At 47.4% G+C, this 25,822-nt stretch overlaps 1 protein-coding gene across 1 annotated transcript; it reads left to right on the forward strand.

Annotated features, from left to right (window-relative positions):
* Window positions 1-29: 29 nt before the first annotated feature.
* Window positions 30-25,822, forward strand: KLF9 (KLF transcription factor 9). The gene is made up of 2 exons (XM_015083993.3): window positions 30-1,245; window positions 22,307-25,822. The coding sequence occupies exons 1-2, from the start codon at window positions 741-743 to the stop codon at window positions 22,534-22,536; spliced, it is 735 nt and encodes a 244-aa protein (XP_014939479.1). The 5' UTR covers window positions 30-740; the 3' UTR covers window positions 22,537-25,822.

Below are 25,822 nucleotides of genomic sequence, written 5' to 3' on the forward strand. Positions count from 1 at the left end.
GGATTGGCCGCACGCCTCAGTTCTAGACGCACCTCTCCACCGAAAGGCCGTTCTGACTGGCAGGGGGAGAAAGTAAACAGAGTTGAATCACCCTCCCCGCTGGCCAATTGGAGGGGGTTTGGATTGTGACGTGATGGGATTCTGCGAAATTGTTACTGAGCAAGAGAATGCCGGAACGGTGCGGACCGGCCAGAGCAGGGGCTCAGAAGGCGTCCGCGGACTGGGGGAAAAGTGTCTCTTAGACCCCGCGCTCGGTCCGGCCCTCGCCGCGCGCGCCCGGGTGGTCGGCTGAATGTCCCGCGGCTTCGGCTCGACGGAGAGGCGGCCGAGGGCGTGTACCTCTCTTGCAGTTTCCTCTCCCAGCGCCTCGGGGGCGTTTTCAAGCGCATAAACTTGCGGCCGCCACGTGTGGCACCTTTCCAAGGGAGCCGGCTCGGAGCGGCCGGCGCGCCCGTCGGGGGGATCGCGCCGGGCGCGGGGCGCGGGCGGCGGCGAGCGAGCGGCGGCAGCGCGGCGGAGCCCGGGGCCGTGGATGCTGCGTGCGGAGGCGCTGCCGGTTACGTAAAGATGAGGGGCTGAGGTCGCCTCGCGCTCCTGCGAGTCGGAAGCGCCCCGCGCCCCCGCCCCCTTGGCCGCCGCGCCGCGCCGCGCTCGTCGTCCGAGGCCAGGGCAGGGCGAGCCGAACCTCCGCAGCCACCGCCAAGTTCGGCCGCGCCGCCGGGGCTGCTGTCGCCCGCACCATGTCCGCGGCCGCCTACATGGACTTCGTGGCTGCCCAGTGTCTGGTTTCCATTTCGAACCGCGCTGCGGTGCCGGAGCATGGGGGCGCTCCGGACGCCGAGCGACTGCGACTACCTGAGCGCGAGGTGACCAAGGAGCACGGTGACCCGGGGGACACCTGGAAGGATTACTGCACGCTGGTCACCATCGCCAAGAGCTTGTTGGACCTGAACAAGTACCGACCCATCCAGACCCCCTCGGTGTGCAGCGACAGTCTGGAGAGTCCGGATGAGGATATGGGATCCGACAGCGACGTGACCACCGAATCTGGGTCGAGTCCTTCTCACAGCCCGGAGGAGAGACAGGATCCTGGCAGCGCGCCCAGCCCGCTCTCCCTCCTCCACCCTGGAGTGGCTGCGAAGGGGAAACACGCCTCCGAAAAGAGGCACAAGTGCCCCTACAGTGGCTGTGGGAAAGTCTATGGAAAATCCTCCCATCTCAAAGCCCATTACAGAGTGCATACAGGTTAGCGGCGTCTCCCTCTCTCTCCCACCCAGCTCTGGGGTTAGTTAACCTTTGGCCGGGCGGCCTTCCTGGGCGTTAAGGACACCACGCTCGGCCTCAAGGGTGCCAACATTTTGGATGAGATGCTGTTTAACTCTTTAAATAATTGAACCGTGTAGAGAGACGGAAAGCTCGCTCTCTCCTTAATTGTCTCCAGCCTCTGGAAGCCATGGAGAGCATTAACCTGGCGGGCAGAGTGAGTGTCGAGGGCCAGCCCCTGTGCGTGGCTTCGCGGGGAGTGGTGCCGCCCTTCCCGCCCCGCCCCCCCAGGACTCCCGCACCCCGCGACGGCGGGGCCACCCCCACCCGGGCAGACGCTGGCATTGGGGAGGTCAAGTGGCGTATCTCTTATTTGGTTCTGTGGAGGGATTGCAGCGGAATGGCCAAAACCTGGGGAGAAGGGCACACTTTACATGGAGCCTTTTAGGGATGACTAAGGACTCATTTAGCCGTATGCTTGCTACTTTTCAGGGCTTGCCAAGGTGGTTTTAAATTTGGCCAAGAGTCCCCGGGGAGGTTTAAAATAACACCGCTTCAGGCAGCACCGGAGTTTGATCAAGTGATGGGTCGGTGGGTTAACTTCATGATTAGTTGGCCTTTGTAATGAGGTTTCCGAGCTGATTTTTCGTTTCCACATGATTGGTGGCACCCTTCCCCTGAATAGTTAGGGAGGAGGTGTGGCCCTTGTCTGAGGTCAAGGCTCTGTAAAGAACACGCCTGGAGGCCTCGTGCAAGGGTGTCTCCCAGGGACAGCAGAAGGCAAGGGCTGACCCAAGGAATGTGGCCAGAAAGCCATATGCAGTACGGAACGGGGCTTGGAGGCTTAAGGGGGGAACCTCGGCCAGCCGATTCTGCTGGTTCTGTTTAACACACTCGGAAAAAGTTGGGAAGGGTTGGGCCTTGCTATCTCACCATCTTTAGTAAGGTTCTTTTTACAACTGCTGTTCTGATAAGGAAGCACAGGGCTTCATTCGTTCCGTGGAACTTCTTTTCCTTCTATCCTAGGACACCATATTTAAGAGGCTGTTGGAGTTATTTAGAAAAGTATTGTCATTTTGGGGTGTAATTGTTGGTACTTTTAAGATGAGGCCCTGGGCCTGTGGTTTTAAAATGATCCTTGGTTGGTCTGCTTTGGTTTTGCTTCTTAAAAGAAAGGCCACGTAACTGCATTTCAGATTTTATTTCCTCTGGACGTGTTTCTTGTGGAGGTGGCTGCTGGCAAAGGAGTAAAGCTGAATTTCCTCCATGGTTAATGCAAAATCAGGCTCTGTTTGGGGTTGTCATCCCCAAGTTGCCACAAAACAGCAGTTTCAAGTTTGTATCTGTAAGGTTGTTGAGAGGCAGATGTGTGCCTGAGCTGGGGGATGCGACCTCTAGCGTGACTTCCCTGGGGTCAAGTAGGGGTATATTAACCCGAGGGTGTTACTCACCAACAGCTGTTGGGCGGGCCTGGCCTCGTCAGCCATGTTCCCGGAGTTCAGTTGTTCACAGGGACACTCACTGCCTGCCACCTTGAGCAAAGGCACTTTCTCCTTCAGGGAGCTGCCCAGGCGGGTAGCTGGGGAACCTCCAGTGTTTCTGTGTGAGTCTTTGCGACTTAGAAAAAAGAATCCCGGAGTTCTGAACCATTCAGCTGAGTGATCTTGTCAGGCATTTATAGAAATGGCTGCTTATGTGTGCGTGCATGCGTGGTGCTCTTTAATTCTCCATAAGGCACGTCGGCTCAGCTGTTCCAGGAGAACCTTTTACACAGTCAGGAGTGGAAAACCAAGTGAAATGTTAATCCCATTTTAAATGCTACAGTCAGTCCTTTGGAACTAGTGATATGGTGAATGCAGGTGTCTTATTTATGTTTTGGGGGCTCTGTAATACCAGGACACGGTCGAACAAAAACCTCGGCCTCTGTAAATATGGTGGGAAGCATACTCCCACGAAAGAAGGCATGTGGAAAGGATACTCTAAGAGATGTGTAGGTCTTGCGCATTTGGAAGTTTCTGATACGGCTTCGAGTTAGATTGTCTCGGGGAGGGGGGAGAAATGAGGGAAGGACCTTCCTGGTTTGCTTTGGCTGGTATTCAGTCCAGGAGGTGGACAGGAGGTAGCCCTTGGAAAGTCTGCATTCTGTGAAGGTTTTAACAGCTAAAATTCCGGCCACACCCCCTCGCTCAGCGTGGCCCAGTAAGAGTCCTTCCTGCTTGCTGCTTGCTCCCCTCCCAGGGCCAGGACTTCCATAGAACCAGGGGCTTGAGAAGTTGAATCATTTAAAGGAGATTGCATTTGATCCAGGGCTGCTACCTCCGTAGGGTCCTAAGAGAGGAACTCGATTTGGAGTTGGGTTCTCACTTGTCCGATTGTTTCCCAGGTGTGAGAAACTTCAGCAAGTTACCAAGAAAGAAAGAAAGAAAGAAAGAGAGAGAGAGAGAGAGAGAGAGAGAGAGAGAAAGAAAGAAAGAAAGAAGAAAGAAAGAAAGAAAGAAAGAAAGAAAGAAAAATGAAACTTCAGTAGGTTACTGGAATTCAAAATTTTTCAAACTAGAGGCCTGCTGCCTAATTTGCTTTGCAGATCTGTTTGGCTTGGCCAACACAGAGTTAATAAAAATGGAATCAGTTACTAACATCTAAAAATCAGAAGATTCGGCACAAATCCAGAGTTCTGGCTTCTCTGGAAAAATGGATCAATCTGGCAAAACTAGGCCTGAATTCCTACCCAGCAACAACTGGCTTGAACTGATCATTCTTTAGAGGGCAGTGACCTTTATTTTAATCATTTACATCATCTCTGTTGGCATTCGAGTTTACTACCCCTTCTGTGACCCTCAGTTTCTTAATCCACTGGCTAGGGTATTACCTCTGAACCCAGAGGTTCTTGAACAAAGATTAAATAACATAGACAAAGCAGCTAATAGGATTCCATGTACAGAAAGCCCTCAAGAAATTCTGGATCTTATAGTTTGTGTGTAACAGAGAGGGCATCCTCAAAAATCAGGAACCCAGAATAAAATAAACATATTTTTAAGTAGTATGTCAGTTCACATTTCAGTTTACATTTTATGATACTCTGCTCAATTTGCTTTTCTTTCAGTCTTTAGGTCTGATATCCTTCTCACGCAGTGTGCCTCTAAAGTGTAAGCAGCACCTCCATGGTTAATCTGGAAAATGCCACAGATACATTCCTTTTGGTTTCAAGACTTTTGGGTCTAAATACACTTTAGAAGGTATTTATGGTCATGTTTCAGCTTAACAATTAGATCCATTAGAGTTCTTGGCCTGAAAACGTATGGAGCATTTTTTTTTTAATGCAACCAATTTTAAGTTTGTCCTGGCACACCCCCCACAGACCCACACCCACATCACTGCCCTCCCGTACGTGCACAGGCACACACACGAATGTCCCCTTACAGCCCTCACACCAACACTCCCACCACCTCTGAGCACGCACCCCCAACTGGCTCCACAAATACCCACTGACCCCCCAGACACTCTTGCCACACCCACGTGTCCCCAACCCTTCCATGAACACTAAAAACAAAAAACAAGTTTATCCTAAGTTTCCTGACTTTTCGGTCACCTTGAACAGTTATGGACGGTGGGATATCTTTGGGGGAAGGAAACAACCACATCCAAATTCCAGATCAAAGTCTTTAGAACCAGCTGACGTAGACTCATGCTCGGCTGACATCTCAGTGATAGAAACCTTGGTTCTATTTACTTCACACCAAGCATAATTTTACTTTCTTTGTGGAAAGACTTAAGTCGACTCTCCCCAAATGGTGACAGTGGGTTGACTTGAGGACACTGTTTATGGGATTCTGAAAACCAGAAGGGCCAAAGTTCCAATCATCACACTTTGGTTCTACAGAAAGAGTTTTAAAAACAGTACTTTTTTTTTTTTTTTAATAGAGCATAACGACATTCATGTAGAACAACGAGACACGAGACTTACAAAACTTTTCCCAAGAGTGGTTGCTTCTCTTTCTCCTTATCCCGTTTGAACGTCTTCCCAGGATACTTGAGAATATCTGGGAGAAGGCATCCGAAGAGCCCCACTGTAGAAGGTCTCCTCCAACACTGGAAATAGATTTTCTGGCCTCTTTAGGAATGTCCCTTCCCTGAGCCAGGGTGTTCCTTCCCTGAGACCAAAGTTTTAAAATTGTGCTTATACAGGTGCCCTGGCCTGTTCTGAGCCCCCTTGGAGTCTTCTCCTATAATTACTGCAAAAGGTTTAGAGTCAACTGTTTGGTTCAGGAGAGTCTAATGCCATCAGAGGTATGAGAAAGGACCTATTTCTGTGACCCAGGAGACAGGCAGGCGTTCAGGGACAGGGCAAGGTCTCGCTTTGGCCACAGGCCCCACAGGCCCTAGACTAGGGGCCTTAGCTCAGAAGTGGCCTCTGGGCCGGGCCGGCCCGGCTGTTAATTTGAGCCCCTGTCCAGTCTTTGCCACTCGCTCTTCTCTTCATAAATAGAAGGGAGGCCCTGTGTGTGTTGGTCCTTGAGGGGACATTCTCTCGGTCACATTCTTCTTTCCACAGGGCTCCCCCAGTGATGTGGATTGTTGGTATTTCACAACCTGACATGCTGCATCCAAAATACTTTCACAGCTTCGCCTGAGTGGGAGCTTGCAGGTCATTGTTTTTCTACCCGCCCCCCCCCCCACCATTTTCTCTCTCCTAAGGAGCTTTAGACATTTTTCCCCCATAACTGTCCTCCCCTCCCGTGACATTTTAGCACCTCAGGTGTACTACAGAGCTGTCCGCGTACCGTGCCCCTTTAGAAGGCCACAAACCACTGTCATAGCTAAGACTTTTTTCACCTGCCAAAGATCCAATTTTTGCCCCCTTGGGGCGATATCCACCCTGCTCCCCAGTGAGACTGTCTAGACACAATCTCATGTATCCTGTCGGGGAAAAAAGTGACAGTCCACATTCAAGAAGAGGGCAAAAAGCTGCAAATGGCCTCTAGCTGTAGAGGATGATAGATTTCTGAGGATTCCTAGGAGGCAGTGGAGACTTTGCTTCTGGGTTTTGCAGATGGGAGGCTGAAACTTCCTCGATTCCAAGGAAGGATGGCCCGGAAGGCTGCCCACTGCTGAGACCTCACCCTGGGGACTGAGGCCTTTCGGGGGACCCAACAGCTCTTCCTTACCAGTCCCTGAGCTGGGAAGGACCAGAGGCTGTTCCTCCTCACACCCCGTGTCCTCAGGCACTCCCCTCTAGCTGTCCTAACCAAAGCAAAGTGGGGTTGCCTTAAAAACCTGCTGCTGCTGGCAGGGTTACTGTTTCACGACAGCAAATACACATGGAGTACAATTACAGGGTGAAAACCCCATTCCCCTGTTTTCCTATTTTCCTGTGGGATCTTCCATGAGCAGGGAGGAGAGGGGAGGGGACAAGCAGCTGGACAGCAGAGGAAGCCCAGAGACGTTTGGATGGCCACACCCCATTACCTTCAGATGTAAAGACCTGAGGGAAGTGAATCCTTGGATTCTGAACCTATGGGTCAGATTTAACATTCTTGTCTCAGTTGTCGCAGCGTATCCCAAGAACTGGTAAGGTCAGAAGGAACCCTTGTTGTATGACAGAGGTCTAAGAACACTGAGAAGCATACAATGATGGAGAGAGTGATGAGAAACCCAAGGAGGAGCCGAGGCAGAAAACAGAATATGGAAGAACTACTCATTCTGCCAACGTCTGTGGGAAATTCCCAGATGCAGCTTCCCAGGGACAACCATCTATGACACTGGGAAAGTGGCTGACCGTGGTCTTCCTTAAGTCCATGGAGAAGAAAAGTGGGCGGGTGGGTTCCAGTATTCACATTTCCAAGAGCCCCTGAAGCAAGCTGGTGTGCCCTGCTTAGAGTCGGCTCTCCAGCCCCTCTATTTGGACTTCTGAATGCCTTATGATCACTAGCGTCCTTGACTTAAAAAACAACAACAACAAAAACCCACAAAAAACCAGCTTTATCATTTTCGTTAGTCCTGACTTCCAAATTTTCAGGGTTTTTTTTTCCCTCCTCCCCTTGCCGGTTCTCCAGCTTGGAGGGAAAGCTAGCAACATTCCAGGCCTCTGCTGCTTCCGTCCTCCCCCACATCCGACCCTCCCCCACATCCGACCCTCCCACCTTATCCTAGTGTTTCTCCAGCAAGCCCAGCGCCCAATGAACAACGTAAATTAGTGCCTAGTAATTGGTACAAAGGCACTTTCTGTTTCCATGCAACACACGCAAAAAGGAGGGGCAACAGGAAGGGGAAATTAAAAAAAAAACAAAAACCCACAGATGGTTAAAAGAAAAGAAATGGGATCTTCTGCAGTGGTCTCTGAGCAGTCCTTTCTCTGGCTCCGCCCCACTCTTTGCTGGGAAGTTAGTCACAGGCCCAGGCCTAGCTCAGAGCACTTGACGGCAGCAGTTGTCTGTATCAAAAGAATAGAACTTGGAGGTTGGAAATGACCTTGAGAGGTCATCACATCCATCGTGTGGCCTGTGTAAGAGGGTACGGCCACCCTCTCAGATACGGGGATTGTTCCATGCCAGCATGTTGGGGCCCTTGAGGGGGTTGGAAGCTCAGCCCACGGTTGTTGGGAGGCTGGCCGGCTGCCTTGACAGGCACGTGACTTTGGGCTCACGGCCGGGTCTCCGGGAACCTCGGTTTCCTCAGCAACACAAGAGGGCGCCATGTACTCCGAAGGGCTGTTTAAGACGAGTGCGGAAGGCCAGAGCGTGGCCCACGTGGAGACCTTCCCTCGCTGTGAATTCTTTGCAGTTCTTTGATTTGATTCTTCCCCCCTTCCCAGCCCTCACCACGGTCTCCTGAGAATTTCAATCTGCGGTTAACATTTTTTAAATCTTGGTTTAAAGAGCTGCTTCGCATTGGCCAAATTAACCCAGCGAAAGGGCAGAGGTGGAGTCAGCTGGGGGACCTCTGCCCTTTTATTATGGGAGCCGCACAGTGTGAACCAGCTCAAGGCCAAGTGCCAGTGAGATTTCCTACTCCGCCCTTCCCGGAGCCCTCCTGAAACTTTAATACCTTTTTGGTGCATTAAGGCCAAGAGTAAACATTTGTCTTATCCTGGCCTCAAGCAGTCCCCTCAGCAAATAATAGGACTCACATTATTATTCATAGAGAATGTTTTCCCCTCTAAGGGAGCCAGGTGCATCCATTTTTTAGGCGTGGGATCTTACCAGCCGTTCATTTCCATTTGTGCTCAGAACCCATGTCCACCAGGGTCTACCTACAGGCTTCCCTTTGAGTCTCGGTTCATCGTGAGGTATGTGAGCCTCTGGGATCCTGGAAATGAACGTCTGAATCTGAAATCTAAAGATTCTAGAACAGCAAGACCTAGCTAGCTCACTAGCTATCTATGCCTGGGGCCAGTGGGTCTTTGCTTGGTTTTTTGTTTTTTTTTTTTAATATAAAATTGAGAATGATCACAGATTTGAACAGGAGAATGGAATTCATCCCTGATTGAGCCTTTTTAAAAAGCGAGGACATTCTTTACATAGATGAAAATAAAGAGACAGGAGCTTAAGCCATGCAAAATTAATGACAGGGATTTGAAATGCAGGCAGCAGTGTTTTGTTTGAAACAAAGTGTGAACATTTTTCCAAGGCAAGTCTCTGTTGTTTTGGAAGTGAGTGCCTCCCAGAGTCCCAGGGGCAGGCAACGGACAAAAAAAAAAAAAAAAGCTTTATGGACATTTCAGAACTAGAAAGAACTGTATGGATCATCTTGGTTCAAAGAAAGAGAAAAGAAGGTTTCACCCCCTCCCTTCAGGGGGCCAGCGCTGATGGGATGGAGATAGTCAGAAGAGTAGGTGGGAGACCAGCCCATCCTAGAGAGTTAGCATCCAGGGCAGCTCCAGGAGGGGGCTCTCCTGCAGTAGGGAGCGCAGAGCATGGGCTTCGGGGCCTTTAGAGTCCCGCCTCTGCCACTCTGCCACTCTGGTACAGCGAAAAGTCTCTGAGCCTCAGTTTTCCCATCTGTAAAATGGGTTTCAGTGATTCTATACTCATGAAATTGCTCTGCAAGTTAAATCACATGAGGTATTTAAAACATTTCAGACACTGTCTCCACACATCAAGAATTATAATTAAAAAATAATTTAGGGGGCACCTGGGTGGCTCAGTCGGTTAAGTGTCTGACCTTTGGTTTCAGCTCTGGCCATAATATTGTGGTTTGTGAGATCTAACCCCGTGGGAGGCTCCGTGCTGACTGCACAGATTCTTTGGGATTCTTTGGCATTCTCTCTGTCTCCCTCTCTCTCTGCCCCTCTCAACCCTCCCCGCACATGCGCTTGCTCTCTCTCTCTCTCTCTCTCCCTCCCCCTCTCTCAAAATAAACTTAATAAAAATAAAATGTATTGAAAAAGTAAAAAAATAAGTTACAGGTATTGCCCAGAAGCCCTGGATGTTCCTAGAATTTTGTTTACAATTCCAGATCTGTCCAGCAGCAGGTCATTTATTTGAATAATACTTATTTCTCGAGCGACCGCTCCACCCATAGAGCTGGGCTACATGCAGAAAGCAGGCACTGCCAATGTTGTGAATAACAGCAATAGTAGAAAATTATTAATATTAGTAGTAGTCCTATTAGTAATAATATCAGTAATAGCAGTAACATCCAGCATTTATTATATACCAACTTCTAAGCCAAATAGTTTACATGCATTGTCCTGTATAAACTCACAGAAGTCCTATGAGATAGGAAAGTACTCTTACTCTCATTTTATAGGAGGAGTTAGACTTGGAGTTAGTTACCTTAGCCCCAAGGTTACTCTGGAATTTTCCTAGCATGTTTCTAGCTGCTGGAGTCACGCCCGAATTGTTCACTTGGACCCCTGGGGCTTCCTTCCACCAGTGGGAAGCAACCCCGTGTTTTGCATGGCTCTCCTGAACTTGGCTCCAAAGCTACCAGTGGTTAGCTCTCTGCTCTTGTGTTCTGACTCTGGCTCATGGATGATTTTTGTGAACGTTGTTTAGAAATATCTGTAGAAATCTTGGACTATGACCAGACCTATCCTATACTTTCCAGTAGTTATTCAGAGCCTTCTTCCTTCCAATGGAAAAAGAACCTGGTCCTGGGTCTGCAGCTGTCTTAGGACTCTTGGTCACAAACAACAGAATCCAATCTTGGTCTGGCTCGATAAAAAATAAAACTTGACGGGTTCAAATTGCCAACACATCTGGGGTAGCCCTAGTTTCTGGTATCTCTGGATTCAACAACTCAGTGTCTGGCTCCCTCCCTGGCTCAGCCCCGCTGTCCTCTGCTTTGGCTTCATCTGTGTGCAGCCTGTCTCTGGACGGCGGTAAGGTGGCCATCAGCAGACTCCCATCCTGCCAATTCAGCAAGCCCTGTGGAAGGAAAGTTCTCCTTCCCGAATGATTCCAGCAAAAGTCACAGGCTTCAATCTTCACAGTGGAGTCAGAACCTTGTGTCTGTCCCTGAACTCAATCAAGTTTTGGGGTGTGGGGTCACTCTCCACCCCGAAATCACATAGACTTAGAGTGGGGAAGGGGTGGTTTCCAAAAGGAAATTCAAGGTGTGCTATTTAGTACCCAAAAGAGGCAATGCATGCTGGACAGGCAAAACCAACAGATACCCACTCTGTCTGCCCACGTAGAACTATAGACAGGATGGTCCACAGAGCAGAAGTTTGACAAAATGAGGGACAGATTAGTATGACAGCACTTTTTCCCCCGCCTCTTTGAACAGAAAGGACTCTGAACTATCTCTGGAATTCATCCTAAAAGATAGGCCACCAGTGCATGTACTAAATGGTCTTCGCAGGAAATAGGTTATTTCAACATGTTATTTCACGTGCTCAGGCTCATACCTGTATGTCCTCTTCTCTGGATATTCTAGAAGCCAGTACCCAAAGCCTCTCGTGGAATAAGGTTAACAGCAGCAGTGTGATAAGCAGAGCCATTTGCTTGGTCTGAATTCCAGCCGTCTGTCTGTTTTAATGCCCAGAGAAATGAGTTGTGCTTACGTGAACGTTTGTCACCCTGTGTGTTAATAGATAAAGGCCCCATCTTTACAAAGATGGGCTGTTTATACGACAGTTCCCGTTGGGATTCAGGAGTCTATTCAGCGTGTGATGCCCAACAAAAACACCATAATAAATTGTAAGAGGCAAAAATTAGCTCTTGAAAATAACTTACAAAAAACACATAAAAATGACTTAAATCCCTATGCTGCCATAATTCTACGGTAGTTTTGTACCACTGCTGTTTTAACGAAAATAAGCAGAAAGAGCTGGCTTCCTCTCTTTCGTGTCATAAATCTTACCAGTGGCCAGCCACCAGAGGCTTGTCTGGTGTGCATTATCCCTCTGAAGGCAGGGCGGCGGGGGGGGAGGAGGGGGTCCCCAGCATACAGAAACGTGGGCTCTCCCCCTCTAACCTGAGTTATTTCTTCCCGAGGAAGATGTGCGGGGAGCCGGGCAGGGGGACTCCTTGGGGAAGTTCGGATGGCTGAGTCCCTCCAAGCTTTGTGGTCACCAAACACCAGGCAATATGAATTTTTTTTTATTTTGAGAGAGAGAGAGAGAGCATGAGCAGGGGAGGGGCAGAGAGAGAGGGAGAGAGAGAGAGAATCCCAGGCAGGCTTCATGCTGTCAGCACAGAGCCCAGTGGAGGGCTCGAACCCACAGAACCGTGAGATTATGACCTGAGCCACATTCAAGCGTCAGACTCTTAACTGACTGAGCCACCCAGGGGCCCAGGCAATATGAATTAACGGCTCACTCCATTAAAGCTTGAAAAATGATTTGACAGTGGCCCACATGGCCTGCGGTCATCGCAGCCCTCCTGTGGGGCCGGCAGTGTCCTACAGTGGTTGAGCCCGGGGACAAGAGGCTGACGACAGTGCCACAGTATCACTAGGCCCCCTGAGTCGTGGCGAGTGCCACAGCCTGGCTGGCAGGTAGACCAGACAGTTTTCTAACAAGACGGCAGTCTCATCTCCTGTATTTTTTGTCGCCGACCCGTGGTATTCTCAGAGATCCGGCCCTCTGGATAGCGGCCACTCCAGGCCGGAAGCTGTGGATGCCACATGATTTCGCCTAAGTGCACAAACAGAAAGGTTATCTTTGTGTCTGCTAAGGATGCCGAAAGTCTCAGGGGGCCTTCCAAAGCGCCTGTGTGCACTGGGCACAAATTCCCCACTAAAACCTGGGGTGTGCACCGTGTAACTGTCCATAGTCAGAACTGGGTTCTTGAGCCCCACCCTCACCCCCACCCATCTGTGCTGTTGGTTGAGAAATTTCCTCTTGCTCCTCTTCAGCGTGTCTCCATCACTTCTCTATTGAATGGTGTTCTTCTTTGGGTAAGTGTTTGCAAAATCAGAGTTGTCTCCCTCTCCCTTTGCCTTTCTTTCTCCTGGGAGTGATCTAGCATTTGGTCGGTGAGAGTCCCGCCTCTTTTTTTGGCATCTTGGCATCAGGAAAGGGCTGTCGATGTTGCACACCGTCCGCTGAGCACCGTCCTTTGACCTTGGTGGTCTCCCCTGGGGTGTCGTGCTCTAGCTTGGGTCTTGGTCCTCATGCACTGGCATCCTCTGCTGAAGGGGATCGCTGTACAATGGCTGCAGGTGATAGATCCTTGCATTCTGTGACTAAGGACCCCTGTCGCCTTCTCCCAGCCGTGTGGTCGTGGGCCTGATCCCTCAGGTGTCCTGGCCTGTGGGGACCTTCCAGAGGGGCTGGTGCGGGCAGCAGTGGTCGGCCCCCTTGGGACTGCCCACCCCTGTTATTAGCAGAATAGAGAATGCGGGGCACTTCTTAGGGACCTCTACGTCTGTTCTCCAAACTCAGCCCCTCCAGCCTCTCTGTATAGCTCAGGTCTTGGTAGGAAGCACTGGCCAATCAAGAGACTTTAAATTTAAGGACTTCAGGGTCTGCTTTCCATTTTTCAGACCCTATTTTGCAACTTAAAGCTCAGCAGCACTTATTTGTTTTAAACCGCAAATGCCTGCCCCCACCCCCACCCCTGCCCCTCAAGCCAATCCAGCTGGAAGGAAGAGCCTGGGAATAAGAGAATGAGAGAATCACGTACTCTGCCTTGAGTTAGTGCCTTTGCTCTTGTGTTGCATCCAATCTTGTCTTGTGCTCCAAACCGAAGGAGGAATTTGAAAACCGGTTCTCAGGGCGCCTGGGTGGCTCAGTCAGTTGAGCGTCCGACTTTGGCTCGGGTCATGATCTCGAGGTCTGTGAGTTCGAGCCCCATGTCATGCTCTGTGCTGACAGCTCAGAGCCTGGAGCCTGCTTTGGATTCTGTGTCTCCCTCTCTCTCTGCCCCTCCCCTGCTCATGCTCTGTCTCTCTCTCTGTCAAAAATAAAAATAAACATTTAAAAAAAAAAAAAAAACGAAAGAAAGAAAAAGAAAACCAGTTCTCATCTCTGGGCAAGTAATCTGCCCTGAGTCAGTGTGATCTGAAACACAACAGGTTTGAATTCGATGGTTACAAAAGTCACCCAGAATGCAAAGATTCAAGGATCTGTGTTCTCAGGATAGTTTCGCTATTAAACACTTACATCCTGTTCGATGTTTAGTGGGTTCATTTATTAGTTCTCTTTCCCACAAACAACTGGGCAGAAGCAGTGTGATCTGGGATGGCAGGAAGGATGTGAGCATGGGAACCAGCGGATCTGGGCCTGGACCTCGGTGTGTGTGGTTGTGGGGAGGTCACTCCACCTGTGCCGATGCAGAGTTGCTGAGATCGGGACTGTATCACCGAGACGTCGGGACATACCTTTTGCCTAGAGTCCCGAATCTGTTGTCTGCCGTCTCCATGTCTGAGGTCCCAGCGCATGAGCTGTCTGACAGATCAGTTGAGGCTGGGGACACACACACAATATTCGGACGGGCTTGCTTCCTGGACGCCAACACGTTGCACTGAAGAAGTGCCGTGTGACAGATGTTCCAGACACACTTCCCAGTTCCGAACCTAAAGAATGAGGCAAGCTTCCCTCCACAGAACCTAAAGAATGAGGCAAGCTTCCCTCCACAGAAAAACACAGGGGCCGGGAAGTAAAATCTCCCATTCAGACTCTAAAATGACTCTGTGGTAGCAACAAATAAAATATAAAAAGAAACCAGATCACAAGAGGGATTCAAAGAGGGGCCGGGAGCAAATGGCAGTATGATGGGATGGCATTCGGGCAGGATCATGCTTCTAGGCCTGTCAAGTGCTTTTATGTTTTCAGAACATCTACATATGCATATGTAGGTAGCAATATTTTCTGGAGCAAACAAGAGGCTTTTGGTGTCTTGATTTTTGAGGTCATAATTAATTGGAACGATTTACACAGGGAAGCATAGAATTGTCTACTCCCGAAGATGGCCTACATACCTCCTCTGTCAAGTCCATGGGCACTTCCACCCTTGGTGGTAGCACACAAGAAAAACAATAGAGCAAAGGCTCCCATCTTGTACCCAAAAGTCAACTTGACTCTCCCGTGGGAATGAGGACATGTGATAGTGGACAACCGGATGGGGGTGCCAAAGGCCTGGGATCTGGGCAGGTCTGTGTGGGTATGCGGCCAGCCAGTCTCACCCATGAACCCTGTATTGGACCCCGGGCTTTGTACCTCTGCACACGCTCACTGCCCTGCTTCCCAACAAACTCACCCCTCTGTGGGGCAGCCTTACCATTACTGTCCTATTAACACTGCGTCTGGAGGGCGCTTCTCGTCTGTCCTTGGAGGGCAGTTTTCCCTTCATATATAGAAAAGGGAGGAGAGGAGGGGGTGAAGGAAGAGTGAGAAAAAACACACGAAGTACGCTCTGAAAGTTTCTCACTTTTTAACAATTTGAGAAGGAAACAGAATGATCCTTCTTACTTTGGTCTCGGACACGGGAGTGTTAATTTCTCAATAGAAAATAAATACCCGGCCCCCACTTCTCCAGGTAGAATATATTCTTGATCAAAGATCCACCCATTTGTGGAAACATTTAAACTCAAATGCATGCTTCCTTTGTTGACTTTTTTCTGACTTTGTCTCATAAATTTGTACTTGTTTACAAAAATAATCAGAAAATACGGGAAAATTACAGAAAGAAAATGTTATTCTTTATCCTCCCCTCCCCCCACCCCGCCCCACCTGTAGATAGCTACTGCTCCTATTTTGTATATAGTCTTCCAGGATTTTTTCTCTCCATAGATGTTCCATATACATATACAGCAGATAATACTCTGTCCTTTTCACTTAGTGGTGTATTGCTAACATTTTTCCATTTCATTCTGTAACGATCTAGTATCTTTGTAACAAGTACATATTATTCCACCTTATGGATACACTATAATGTATCAAACCCTTTCTTTATTGTCAGACATTTAAGTTGTTACCAAGTTTTAGCTTTTATGAACAATGCTGGTATCCCTGTATACTTCCGTGTTCTTTATTATTACCAAAAATAATTCCTAGATGAATACATTGCCAGATAGCACTAGATCAGTTATAAGTCCCACTCATGCAGTAAAAGGTCGGTTTCCTGATGCCTCCATCAGCAATAGGTCTGTGAACACACTTCTTTACATTTTCACCAGCCTGATGTATATTTCATTGGAGTCTTAATTGGCATGTTTTGGTTACTTGTGAGATTGAATATATTGCCATATATTTATTTATTGGCCATTAGTAGTTCTTATTTTATTACTTATTTGCATCTTTGCCCAATTTTATTAAATTGGGTTATTAATTTTGATTTCTCAGTGTCCATTTCATATTACGGATTTTAACTTTTTGTCTTATGCTGGAATTTCCTTTACTAGTTCACTGTTCCGGCTCTTAAAATTTTTCACTTATATATATATATTTTACTATGCAGAAGTTTAAAATTTTTTATTGTATCTCAAAACTATGCTTCAAATAGGATTTTGCCTTTGGTTTCGTATTTAGACAGTCTTCTCCCCACTTCAGGATTCTAAAAATAGTCGCCTATATTTTCTCTCACCTCTGCGGTTTTATTTTTTACATTTATGTATAGAGCTCATTTGGAATTTATTGAAGGGAAAGGTATGAGGCAGGGATCCAGATTTAATGTTTTTAACCAGATGTCTATGCCATTTATTGAATTAAATATTCATTTCTTCACTAATTTGAAAGACCCCCATCCCTGTCGAGCCTTGGGTTTATTTTCAGACTTGACTCTGTTCCACTGATTCGTCTTTTCCTGTGCTGGTCTCGTGCTATCTCAATTATTGCAGCTTTAATCATACATTTTAATCACTGGTATTGCAAGTGCTCACTTATTGTTGTTCTATTGCAAAATTTTCTTGGCGAGTTGAGTGTATTTAGTCTTCCAAATTAACTTTAGAATAATTTTGTCAGGTTCACGAAAAAAGAATTTCTATGGTACGTGTTACATTCATAGATGAATCTGCACAGAATTGCCACATTCACGCCATTGAGTCCTACCATCGAAGAACATGAGAAATGTTCCAATATTCATTTTCCTTTATATCAGAGTTTAATGATTTTCTTCATGCAGGTCCTGAACTTTTAGTGTAGGCTTATGCTGATTGGCTGTGGTTAGCATGTAAGAAAACCATTGTTCTTTTGTATACTTACACCTATGAATGCATTTTTAACTTATATTAGTTTTTTGGTTATTGTTCTGAGACTTCCCAGATAGAAAGTTGTATCAGCTGTAAATAATTCTGATTCGACCTTCTCCTTCCAGTGATTTACGTCTTATTTTGTTATCTAATTGTGCTCACTCACTTTTCCTAAACAACATTAAGTAGCTATAATGATGGGGGCAGTGTCCATCCATGCCTTGAGCTTGACTTTAATAGAATGCTACCTTTATTTTACTATTGACCTTGCTAGGAAAAGGCTTCAGATCTATATTTTTTATCCTGTTAAGGAATCATTCTATTTTCCTAAAAGCTTTTTATTAGGGATGGATGTTGAATTTTATCAAACGCCATTTTGCATTTTTCAAGAGATCCTGTGTGTGAGGGTAGGAGCAGATGTATTAGTCCGTTAAAACAGGGAACCATATCAATATGATTTTCTAGTATCAAATTATCCTTTTATCTCTGGAATCCTACTTGCTTTTTTCGATCAAAAAACACTACTTTTTCCTGAAGAAGTGGCCCTGATTTTGTATATCCGCGAGAAGCTGTGTTTCTTCATTGGCATTTTTAGAGATCCCTTCTGGTTTTACTAGATGGAGTTACGTTTGTCAGAAGCAATGGGAGGTTCAGAATTTGTACTTTTAACCTTCCTGCTTTAGCCCATTTTAGGTCCTTCTGTGGCATTGTGGAAGGGAAGGAGAACCAGGTGGGAAAGCAGTGCATTGAGAGCAGGGGTCCCCCGGACCCCAGGCCAGTACCCCAGGGGCAGCCTGTCTGAACTCAGGGGAACCTGGAGGGGGGTTGAGTATAGCCATTCTCCCTCTGTATGGAGAACTCCCCACTTGGCTTGTCGACTAATCACCAAGCCGGGGGGAGGCTCCGTCCTTTGTGCTAAGCAGGCAAGCACGTCGCCAGCAGGCTCTACTCCACTTCTGTTGAACCCATTGGAGGCCCAGGAGCCTTCTGGAGGCCTGACCTGCCTCTGCAAAGGAAGTCTTTTACACACCAGGTGCAGTATTCAGTAGCCGTTCTGATCAAGTTTATTTTATACTCTGAGCGGAGTCTGTCAGCGAGAGGTGCTTAGCGCGTCGCTCAAAGGGGAGGGGAGTGGTGTATAAATAATGAGAGCGCAGAGGAACTTGTGCTGTTAACAGCTCTGCTCCAGTAAAGCAAGAGTTTATTGTGTCACTGCCTCTGGCTATGTTTTCCTGTAAAGGCCAGAAATAAAACACTAGTACATGTCTGTTCCTTTTCCCCAACCCCCCTGGAGGATGGTAGCTCGCGCATTAATACTAAAGACAAGTTTAAAGATTCTTTAATTGATAGTTGCTTTGCCATATGATTCGTTCTGTGTGAAGAAGGCTACCTGTTCTTTGTGGGCCTTAGCGCTGAGTGAAAAAAAGGCCTGATTTGATTTCCTCTTGGCTGCAAGATGACGGGCAAGCCTCTCTTCTCTGCCCACCATCTCTGGTCCCATGCAGCCTTAAATTCTGTTCCTTCTCTACCTACGATTTCTCCATTCCATACTTTCTTAGGTGCAAAACATGTATCATTTTCTGGATGATACCTTATTATGTGTCTATTATTAGCTAACAAGCTGAAATGTATCCCAAAGTAGGTTGTGTGTAAACTCTTCACTGGGTTAAAGAGGTAGATGGTTTCAAAGGGATACAAATTGTAAGTCTCCAAGAAGAATCCAGGCTTCCTGCACACACGCATTGTTTGACTGGCACAATGTTTTATAAAGTGTTGAATGTGAATGCCTTTGAGGGGACAAAGAGCCGTCCAGTCGGCCATGGATTCCACTACAATCCATGATCTAATACACCTAGCATTTCACCCATTTTTATTTTTTAAATTTTTAAAAAATGTTTATTCTTGAGAGAGACAGAGTATGAGCAGAGGAAGGGCAGAGAGAGAGGGAGATACAGAATCCAAAGCAGGCTCCAGGCTCTGAGCTGTGAGCACAGAGCCCGACGCAGGGCTCAAACTCATGAACCATGAGATCATGCCCTGAGCTGAAGTCAGACGCTTAACCGACTGAGCCACCCAGGCGCGCCACACCCATTTTTATTATGTGTCTGACTCCTGAAGATGTTTGGATTTGCAAACTCTGGTGCACACCAGCTACAAGTTCAGATTTTCAGACTGAGATCATGTGTCCGCCCACTGTCTACGAGTGACCAGATAGCAAATATTTTAGACTTCATGGGCCGTACAGTCTCGGTTGCAACCATGTGAGACTGCTGTTATAGTGAAAAAGCAGCCGGAGATAATAATACAGAAACAAATGAGCATGGTTCTGGCTCAATAAACTTTGTATATGGACGTGAAAATTTGAATCCCATCAAAGTTTCTCCTATCCCAGAATATTATTATTCTTTTGATTTTTCCTCCCAACTATTTGGTAAAAACCGAATAGAAGAATGGTGTTTATACCATTTTTAGCTCATGGAATTTTACAAAAATAGATGGCAGGTCAGATTTGGCCTGTGGGCTGTAGTTTGCTAAACCCCTGATTTAGATCGCTGACCAAAAATCTCCTAATGTTTTTCCAAGGGATCCAAGAAGAATCAAAATGATCCTGGAGCCTTTACACTAGGAAGTCACTGACAAGTAGATCTTTTTTTAAATGCTTAGAAACTGTAAGGTTGAATTATACAAGTAATATGAGTCTAACAAACGCTATTGTTGGCTCTGATTTGCTCTGGGCTCACTAGGTGGTCCCCTCTTCTCTGCAACAGGGATAAAGATGCTAGGTCAATGGCGGCATCTGGGTTAGAAGGAAGAAGAGCAGTCACGTGGTGACAACCATGGAGGGCAGTGAAGACAGGGTAGGCATAAGCTAGACCAAAGGTGAATTCAATGGGAAGGGACTCTGATTACACTTGAAACATATGTGAATTGTGAATTGTAAGCATAAATGCTTGTAAGTTCTGTACTTACAGCCGATTCGGGCTTCATGACAATTTTCCGTTGAGTATCGCACAAAGCCATCTTCCTAAAACAGAAGGAGTGCCTTCTTTCTTTTCCAATCCAGCCCACAGCAGAGAGGTCTTCTGATCCATTTTTCCCCACAGTGGACACAGATCCTTTCCAATAAATTAACCTCCTCTCCTGACTCACTTGAAAGAAACATGTGCCAGTGAGTAAGCTAACCCACATTACCACTCCTCCAAGAAAATCCCTCCAATGAGTTTTTGTCCTAACAAGCACTGAGAAAACACTGAGCTTTTCCTTTCGGTCGCTTTCCTCACCACCAAATCATAAAGCAGTGGAGAGAACGGCTCCAGGACGGAGAGATAAGAGAGGGTTGTTCACTTCGGTCTCGGTTGGTTTGCTTTTATAGTTATAAAATTCATTGCTGTGTGAATTCTGACCCTTTGTTGTGTATGTTAACAGAACATATTTAAGAGAACATCTCTCCCATAGACCCCTCACGGGATTAAGAGGACTTGGTGGCCGTCTCGTTCTGCAACAGGCAGAAGTTGTCTCCCCCCAGCGATCCGGGAACTTCTGAGCAGGCTTTGGTCATGTGAGCGATCTGGAGGATGAACAGACTCAGCTCTGCACACACACATGAACACACATATGTAGCATGCGCGTGGGCAGTTACTCAATGCACGGCAGTATAAACAGCACACGACCACACATGATGTTGTCCTTGTCCTAGGAGGCTCAACCTTGCCGGGCTGTGGCAAACTGCATTCCACCTTTTGTTCCAAAGTTCTGAACCGGGTAGGGTGCCGTTGGGTCCAGCAGAAGACGCAAAAGTGTAGTTTTCGATTCCACGTCGTTGAGTGTTTCAGAGGGTTTGGGTTTGAAGCGAGGTTTCTTTTTGTTTTGTTTTGGGGGGTTGGGGGCCTTTCCTGGAGACTTCGAGCATCCTCATGCCTCATTAACCCCAGCACCCGTGTCCACCTTGGTTCGGCATTCGCTGGTTTGCTCTTGCCTTGTGCTGCTGTGGCTTTTCAGCCCCCGGCTCCGTGGGGATTTACACACAGACCCACATATAACGAATCTACTTACACAGATTCGTTGTGCCCATGCCGGGCTTCCCATAAGAACAAGGAGGTCGTACGGGGTGTGAGGACCATTGTTCTGCGGAGAGACTAGCAAATAAAACCTTAGCCATGTGGAAATTGTCACGAAGCTGACAAAGGTTTGGTTTTGTCCTTATTATCAGTATGTCTACATCTCTGGCACCGGGTAGGAGAAGCTGGCCCGGGGGGAGGGGAAGGATGAATAATATTTGGATGACTCAGATGCACCACTCTGGACAGCTCTCAGCCAGGAAGGTGGGGACGGGAGTGAGAAAACATGCACTCTTCTGGAGAGTTCTGTGGAGGGCAGGAGCCAGTAGCCCTGGGTCTGTGAAGCATCCACTTTGGGCTCTGCTAGAAGGAGGTGAGAAACAGGCAGGCAGGCAGGCGCTCACAAGAGGAGCACACAACACTCTCGTCTTAAACAGCTCATTCCGCCTTTGTGCTTGCGCGGGACCCGGGCAAACGTGGGCACAGGCCCTCTCCTGCCATTCCGGGGCCAGGAGGTGGCCTGCTCACGCCTGGAGGGTGAGGCTTAGCTGCATTTTCAGTGCGACGTGCAGACAATATGCTGAATCTGAGGAAAGTGACCACAAGGGGGGTGGGAGGGGCGCCCCGGAAACACCTGGTAGGTGTTAAAAGCCTGTTTCCCCATCTGTGAAATGGGCCACCTCCGCGGGGAGTCCTGTGAGCATTCAGTGAGTTAACTCACGCGGAGCCCTTCCCTCTTAACAGTTTAGAATGAGGTTCATTGTTCTGTGGAAGAAACTGGGATTGTTGAGTCTGAACAAGAGATCAGAGAAAGACACGATAGCTGTCTTCCGACACCCAAAGGAGGGAACACACAGCTGTTTTGTGTTAAGGCAATAGGACTTAAAGCGAGGCCTTTTGCACGGAAGCAGATTTCATGTCCCTGAAAGTGTTCCTGGCCGAGGTGCTCAGGAGCAAGCCAGCTTTCCTGTCGGAGGCGGGGAGGGGGCTGTCACCAGGCTTGGGGACATAGACGCTGGGCGGCCAGGGCACTCAGCAGCTGGAGGGGGGGTCGCAGCTCCGGCTGGGGGGCTGGTTGGACGTGCGGCCTGAGGTCCACAGCGCCGGGAAATCAGCCAAGGGTTTTTGATTCTGGGAGAGAACCTGAGCAACCGAATAAGAATGTCCAAGGCTCTCAGGGATCCCTGGGGCATAAAATAGCAAGTTCACGTGCTCTGAGAAGACGCTTCTCGGAACCGTCTGCTCGGTGCCCCCCGGGGCGGGCGGCTTAATGCCGGTCCCAAGGCAGTCACTGTCTGGGGTCCCGGGGGTCCCCCCTGCGCGTCCCGGGGGTGGGGAGGGGCGGCTGGGAGCGCGCACTCCTGGGATGTGCTGTGTCACCGCGCCCTGTCTTGCCTCCCTTCTCGCAGGTGAGCGGCCCTTCCCCTGCACGTGGCCAGACTGCCTTAAAAAGTTCTCGCGCTCGGACGAGCTGACGCGCCACTACCGGACGCACACGGGCGAGAAGCAGTTCCGCTGTCCCCTGTGCGAGAAGCGCTTCATGAGGAGCGACCACCTCACCAAGCACGCCCGGCGCCACACCGAGTTCCACCCCAGTATGATCAAGCGCTCCAAAAAGGCGCTGGCCAACCCCTTGTGAGGGCCGGGCGCGCCCGCCGGACAGGACTGTCACCTCCCCTCCCCCCAGCACCCTCCCAAACCCGCCACCACCACCACCCCCCTTCCACCCCGGGAGGGGCGCGCCCGCCCGCCCCCCCCCCCCACCCTCCGACCCCTGTCCCCCGCCTGGTTTTCTAAAAAGCACAGCGTAGCCTGAGATCAAAGTCCACACTTGGTCCCCAAGCAGAGGCACTCTGACCGTCTCTGACTGTTGGAGGGAAGGCAAATGCTTTTTTTTCTTTCTCTCTCTCTCTCTCTCTCTCTCTCTCTCTCTCCTTTATTTTTTTTGGGGGGTGGGGTGGGGGGCGGAGGGGGGCGGGGGGAGGGGGGGATAAGGCCAGGAGCGGGGTAGACTTTTAAAGATTCAACACTGGTGTACATATGTCGGACTGGGTGAGCTGACCTGTGGCATCACACAGTGATCCTGGGCCCTTCCTGCTTGCTGTCTCTCAGAGTTGTTTTCTTACCCTCTTCGATGTAATGACGAGTGTGCTTCGGTTTCTTTAGCAAAACCACTCTCTTGAATCACGTTAACCTTTGAGACAAAGAACAACCAGCCGCCCACCCACCCACCCACCCACCACGCCATAGCACAGCTGTCTTTACGCAAGCAAGAGCGCACCTATTCCAGCATGATCTGTCATCTAAAGACTCGAAAACAAAACAAAACAAAAAAAAGTTACTTATAGTCAATGGGTAAGCAGTCTGAATTTATACTAATCAAGACAAACCTTCAAAAGGTTACACTAAGTACAGAACTTTGAAACCTTGCTTTGTATGACTCGTACTTTTTGAACATAAGCTGCACTTTTATTTTCTTAATGCAGAGGATGAAGAAGTTCAGTACATGCTTTAAGGATAGAAGCAGACATTCTGTTTGGAACCACGTTATAATCTGCTTTTTTTTTATTTTTTATTTTTTATTATTATTATTTTTTTTACAGTATACACATTTCCCTATGAAATCATGGCAGAGATGTGAGGGCAGAATATATACAACAGATGCTGAAGGAGAAGGAGGGTAGTATTTTTGTTTTTTTAATTTCAAAAAGAACAAACAGAATTTTAACTCTATTAACTTTTCCAAATTTTCCGATCCTTTTAGTTAATGTCATCTTATTGTTCTAATGCCACGAAGGGAGAGGGTTTTGACTCTGTTGGGTTTTATTTGAATGGGTGCATGACCTTAAGTTGCTCTGGAAACACCTATTTTGTGGAGAAAAGATTTGTTGGTCTCCTTCCCATGTTCCCACAACTCCCATTAACAGGTGCAAGAGTTGTGTGAAAGGAAAAGGGAGCTGACCTGTGAAAAGAAAAGCACATCCCTGTGAGGAGTGAGTCCCGAGGGAAAATAACCTGATGATTTCCAAGGTGACTTCAAAACTGTCCCTTTTGGAGAACGAAAGGCACACTTCCATACGTACGAAGGAAAACACATCACTGTATCTTTTCCATCAGAAGCCTCACCACTATATATGTCTTGTATCCAGGTGTCTACAATGGCCTAAACCACTGCATCCGTAATCCGCCATTCACCTGCAAACTTAATTTTGGCCGTCACGTTGGCCAGAAAAATGAACTGTTTTCATAGCTAAGAAGAAACCTCAAGTAGGGGAGTCAGCTGTGATCGTGGGAGAAATGTTTACATTTTCTTTTGTCAGAAATCGTGCTTTTCTGGCAATTTTATCTGATATTTCAAACAGGGAGCTCCGGTGCACTCTGGTGGATACGTGTACTATGAGATGTGTCACGCAAACGCAGGGTGCCTCCCTGTCCGCGAACTTGTTACTTCACCTGACAGTTTAGAACCAGTGTGGGTTCCTACAGCCGGCGTGGGTCACGGCTGACTCCGACGTCCAATCCAATAGCCATCACTAGCATGGTGTGTTTTACTTTTGTTTGTTTCACCAGTGTAGTCGTATTAGTAGTTCTGTAAAGAGAACTGCTTTTAACATTAGGGACTGGGAACGGTCCATTGAGATAAAAAGGAAAGTGTTTTCTCACGGGAAAACATGTCAGGAAAAATAAAGAACACTTTCTACCTCTGTTTCAGATTTTTGAAACGCTTATTTTAAACCAAATTTTAATTTCTGTGTCCAAAATGAGTTTTAAGGACATCTGTTCTCCCATATGAAATAGGTTAGGCTGTCTCTTTCTTAACTGAGCTCATGGAATGTTTCTGCCTGTGACCCTCTACAGGCTGCCTTTTGGTGAGTGAGGAGTTTGGGGTTGCCTAGCAACCCGCTAACTTGGACAAACGCATCTTCCCCCTCGCAGAAAGAAATGAAGGAAAACCAAGCAAAGTCAGTGAAAGACAATCTTTGTAGTTTCAGGAGTAAATCTATATGTGGCTTTCGTCCAGCACTTACTTAGGCGGATATAAATGCAGCAACTTGTTTTAAAAAAAAAAAAAAAAAATTGCACAATTTACTTCCCAAAAAAAGTTGTTACTTGCCTTTTCAAGTTGTTGAAGAACACACGTTTGATATTCTCTTACATGTTATAGTAACGTAACGTATAAACTCAAGGCTTTTTATTCTTCGTGATAAATCCTGTTTTAACATGCCACAAAACAGGAACCAGCATTCTAATTAGATTTACTATATCAAGATATGGTTCAAATAGGACTACTACAGTTCATTGAACACTCAAACTATGAAGGAATTACTTTTTATATTAAAAAGACCATGGATTTAACGTATAAAAATCCAAATGCAGGATAGTAATTTTTGTTTACTTTTTTAACCAAACTGAATTTTTCGAAAGACTGTTGCAGGTGTTTAAAAAGAAAGAAACGTCGTTTTATCTAATACTGTAAGTAATTGTCCTATTTTGGAAAATTTAATAGTTTTAGAGTTACGATAACTCCTCTCCTTGGTTAGAAAAGAAGAAAGCCCTTCACCACTGTGGAATGATGCCCCAGCTTTAAGGTCTAACTCTACATCATGCTTCTTTTGAGAATTACATTTGGTAGTCATATTACAGGAATTGATTAGTTGTCAGTTTGCAGGTAGATTTCGCACAGCGCCCATCACTCTGGATAGATTGAGATGTTCTTTCACAACAGATGAATGATCTGTAACACTGTAAGATACTGATCTTTACAACTGTTTAATCAGTTTTATTTTTGTACAGTATTAGTGACCTAAGTTATTTTGCTGTCCCGTTTTTGTAAATCAAATGAAATTATAAAAGAGGATTCTGACAGTTGGTATTTTGTACATATGTATATATGTTGTCCAAATAAAAGTAATAAATGACAAAGA

Source organism: Acinonyx jubatus, chromosome D4 (assembly GCF_027475565.1).
Source record: "Acinonyx jubatus isolate Ajub_Pintada_27869175 chromosome D4, VMU_Ajub_asm_v1.0, whole genome shotgun sequence".
Classification (NCBI taxonomy): domain Eukaryota; kingdom Metazoa; phylum Chordata; class Mammalia; order Carnivora; family Felidae; genus Acinonyx; species Acinonyx jubatus.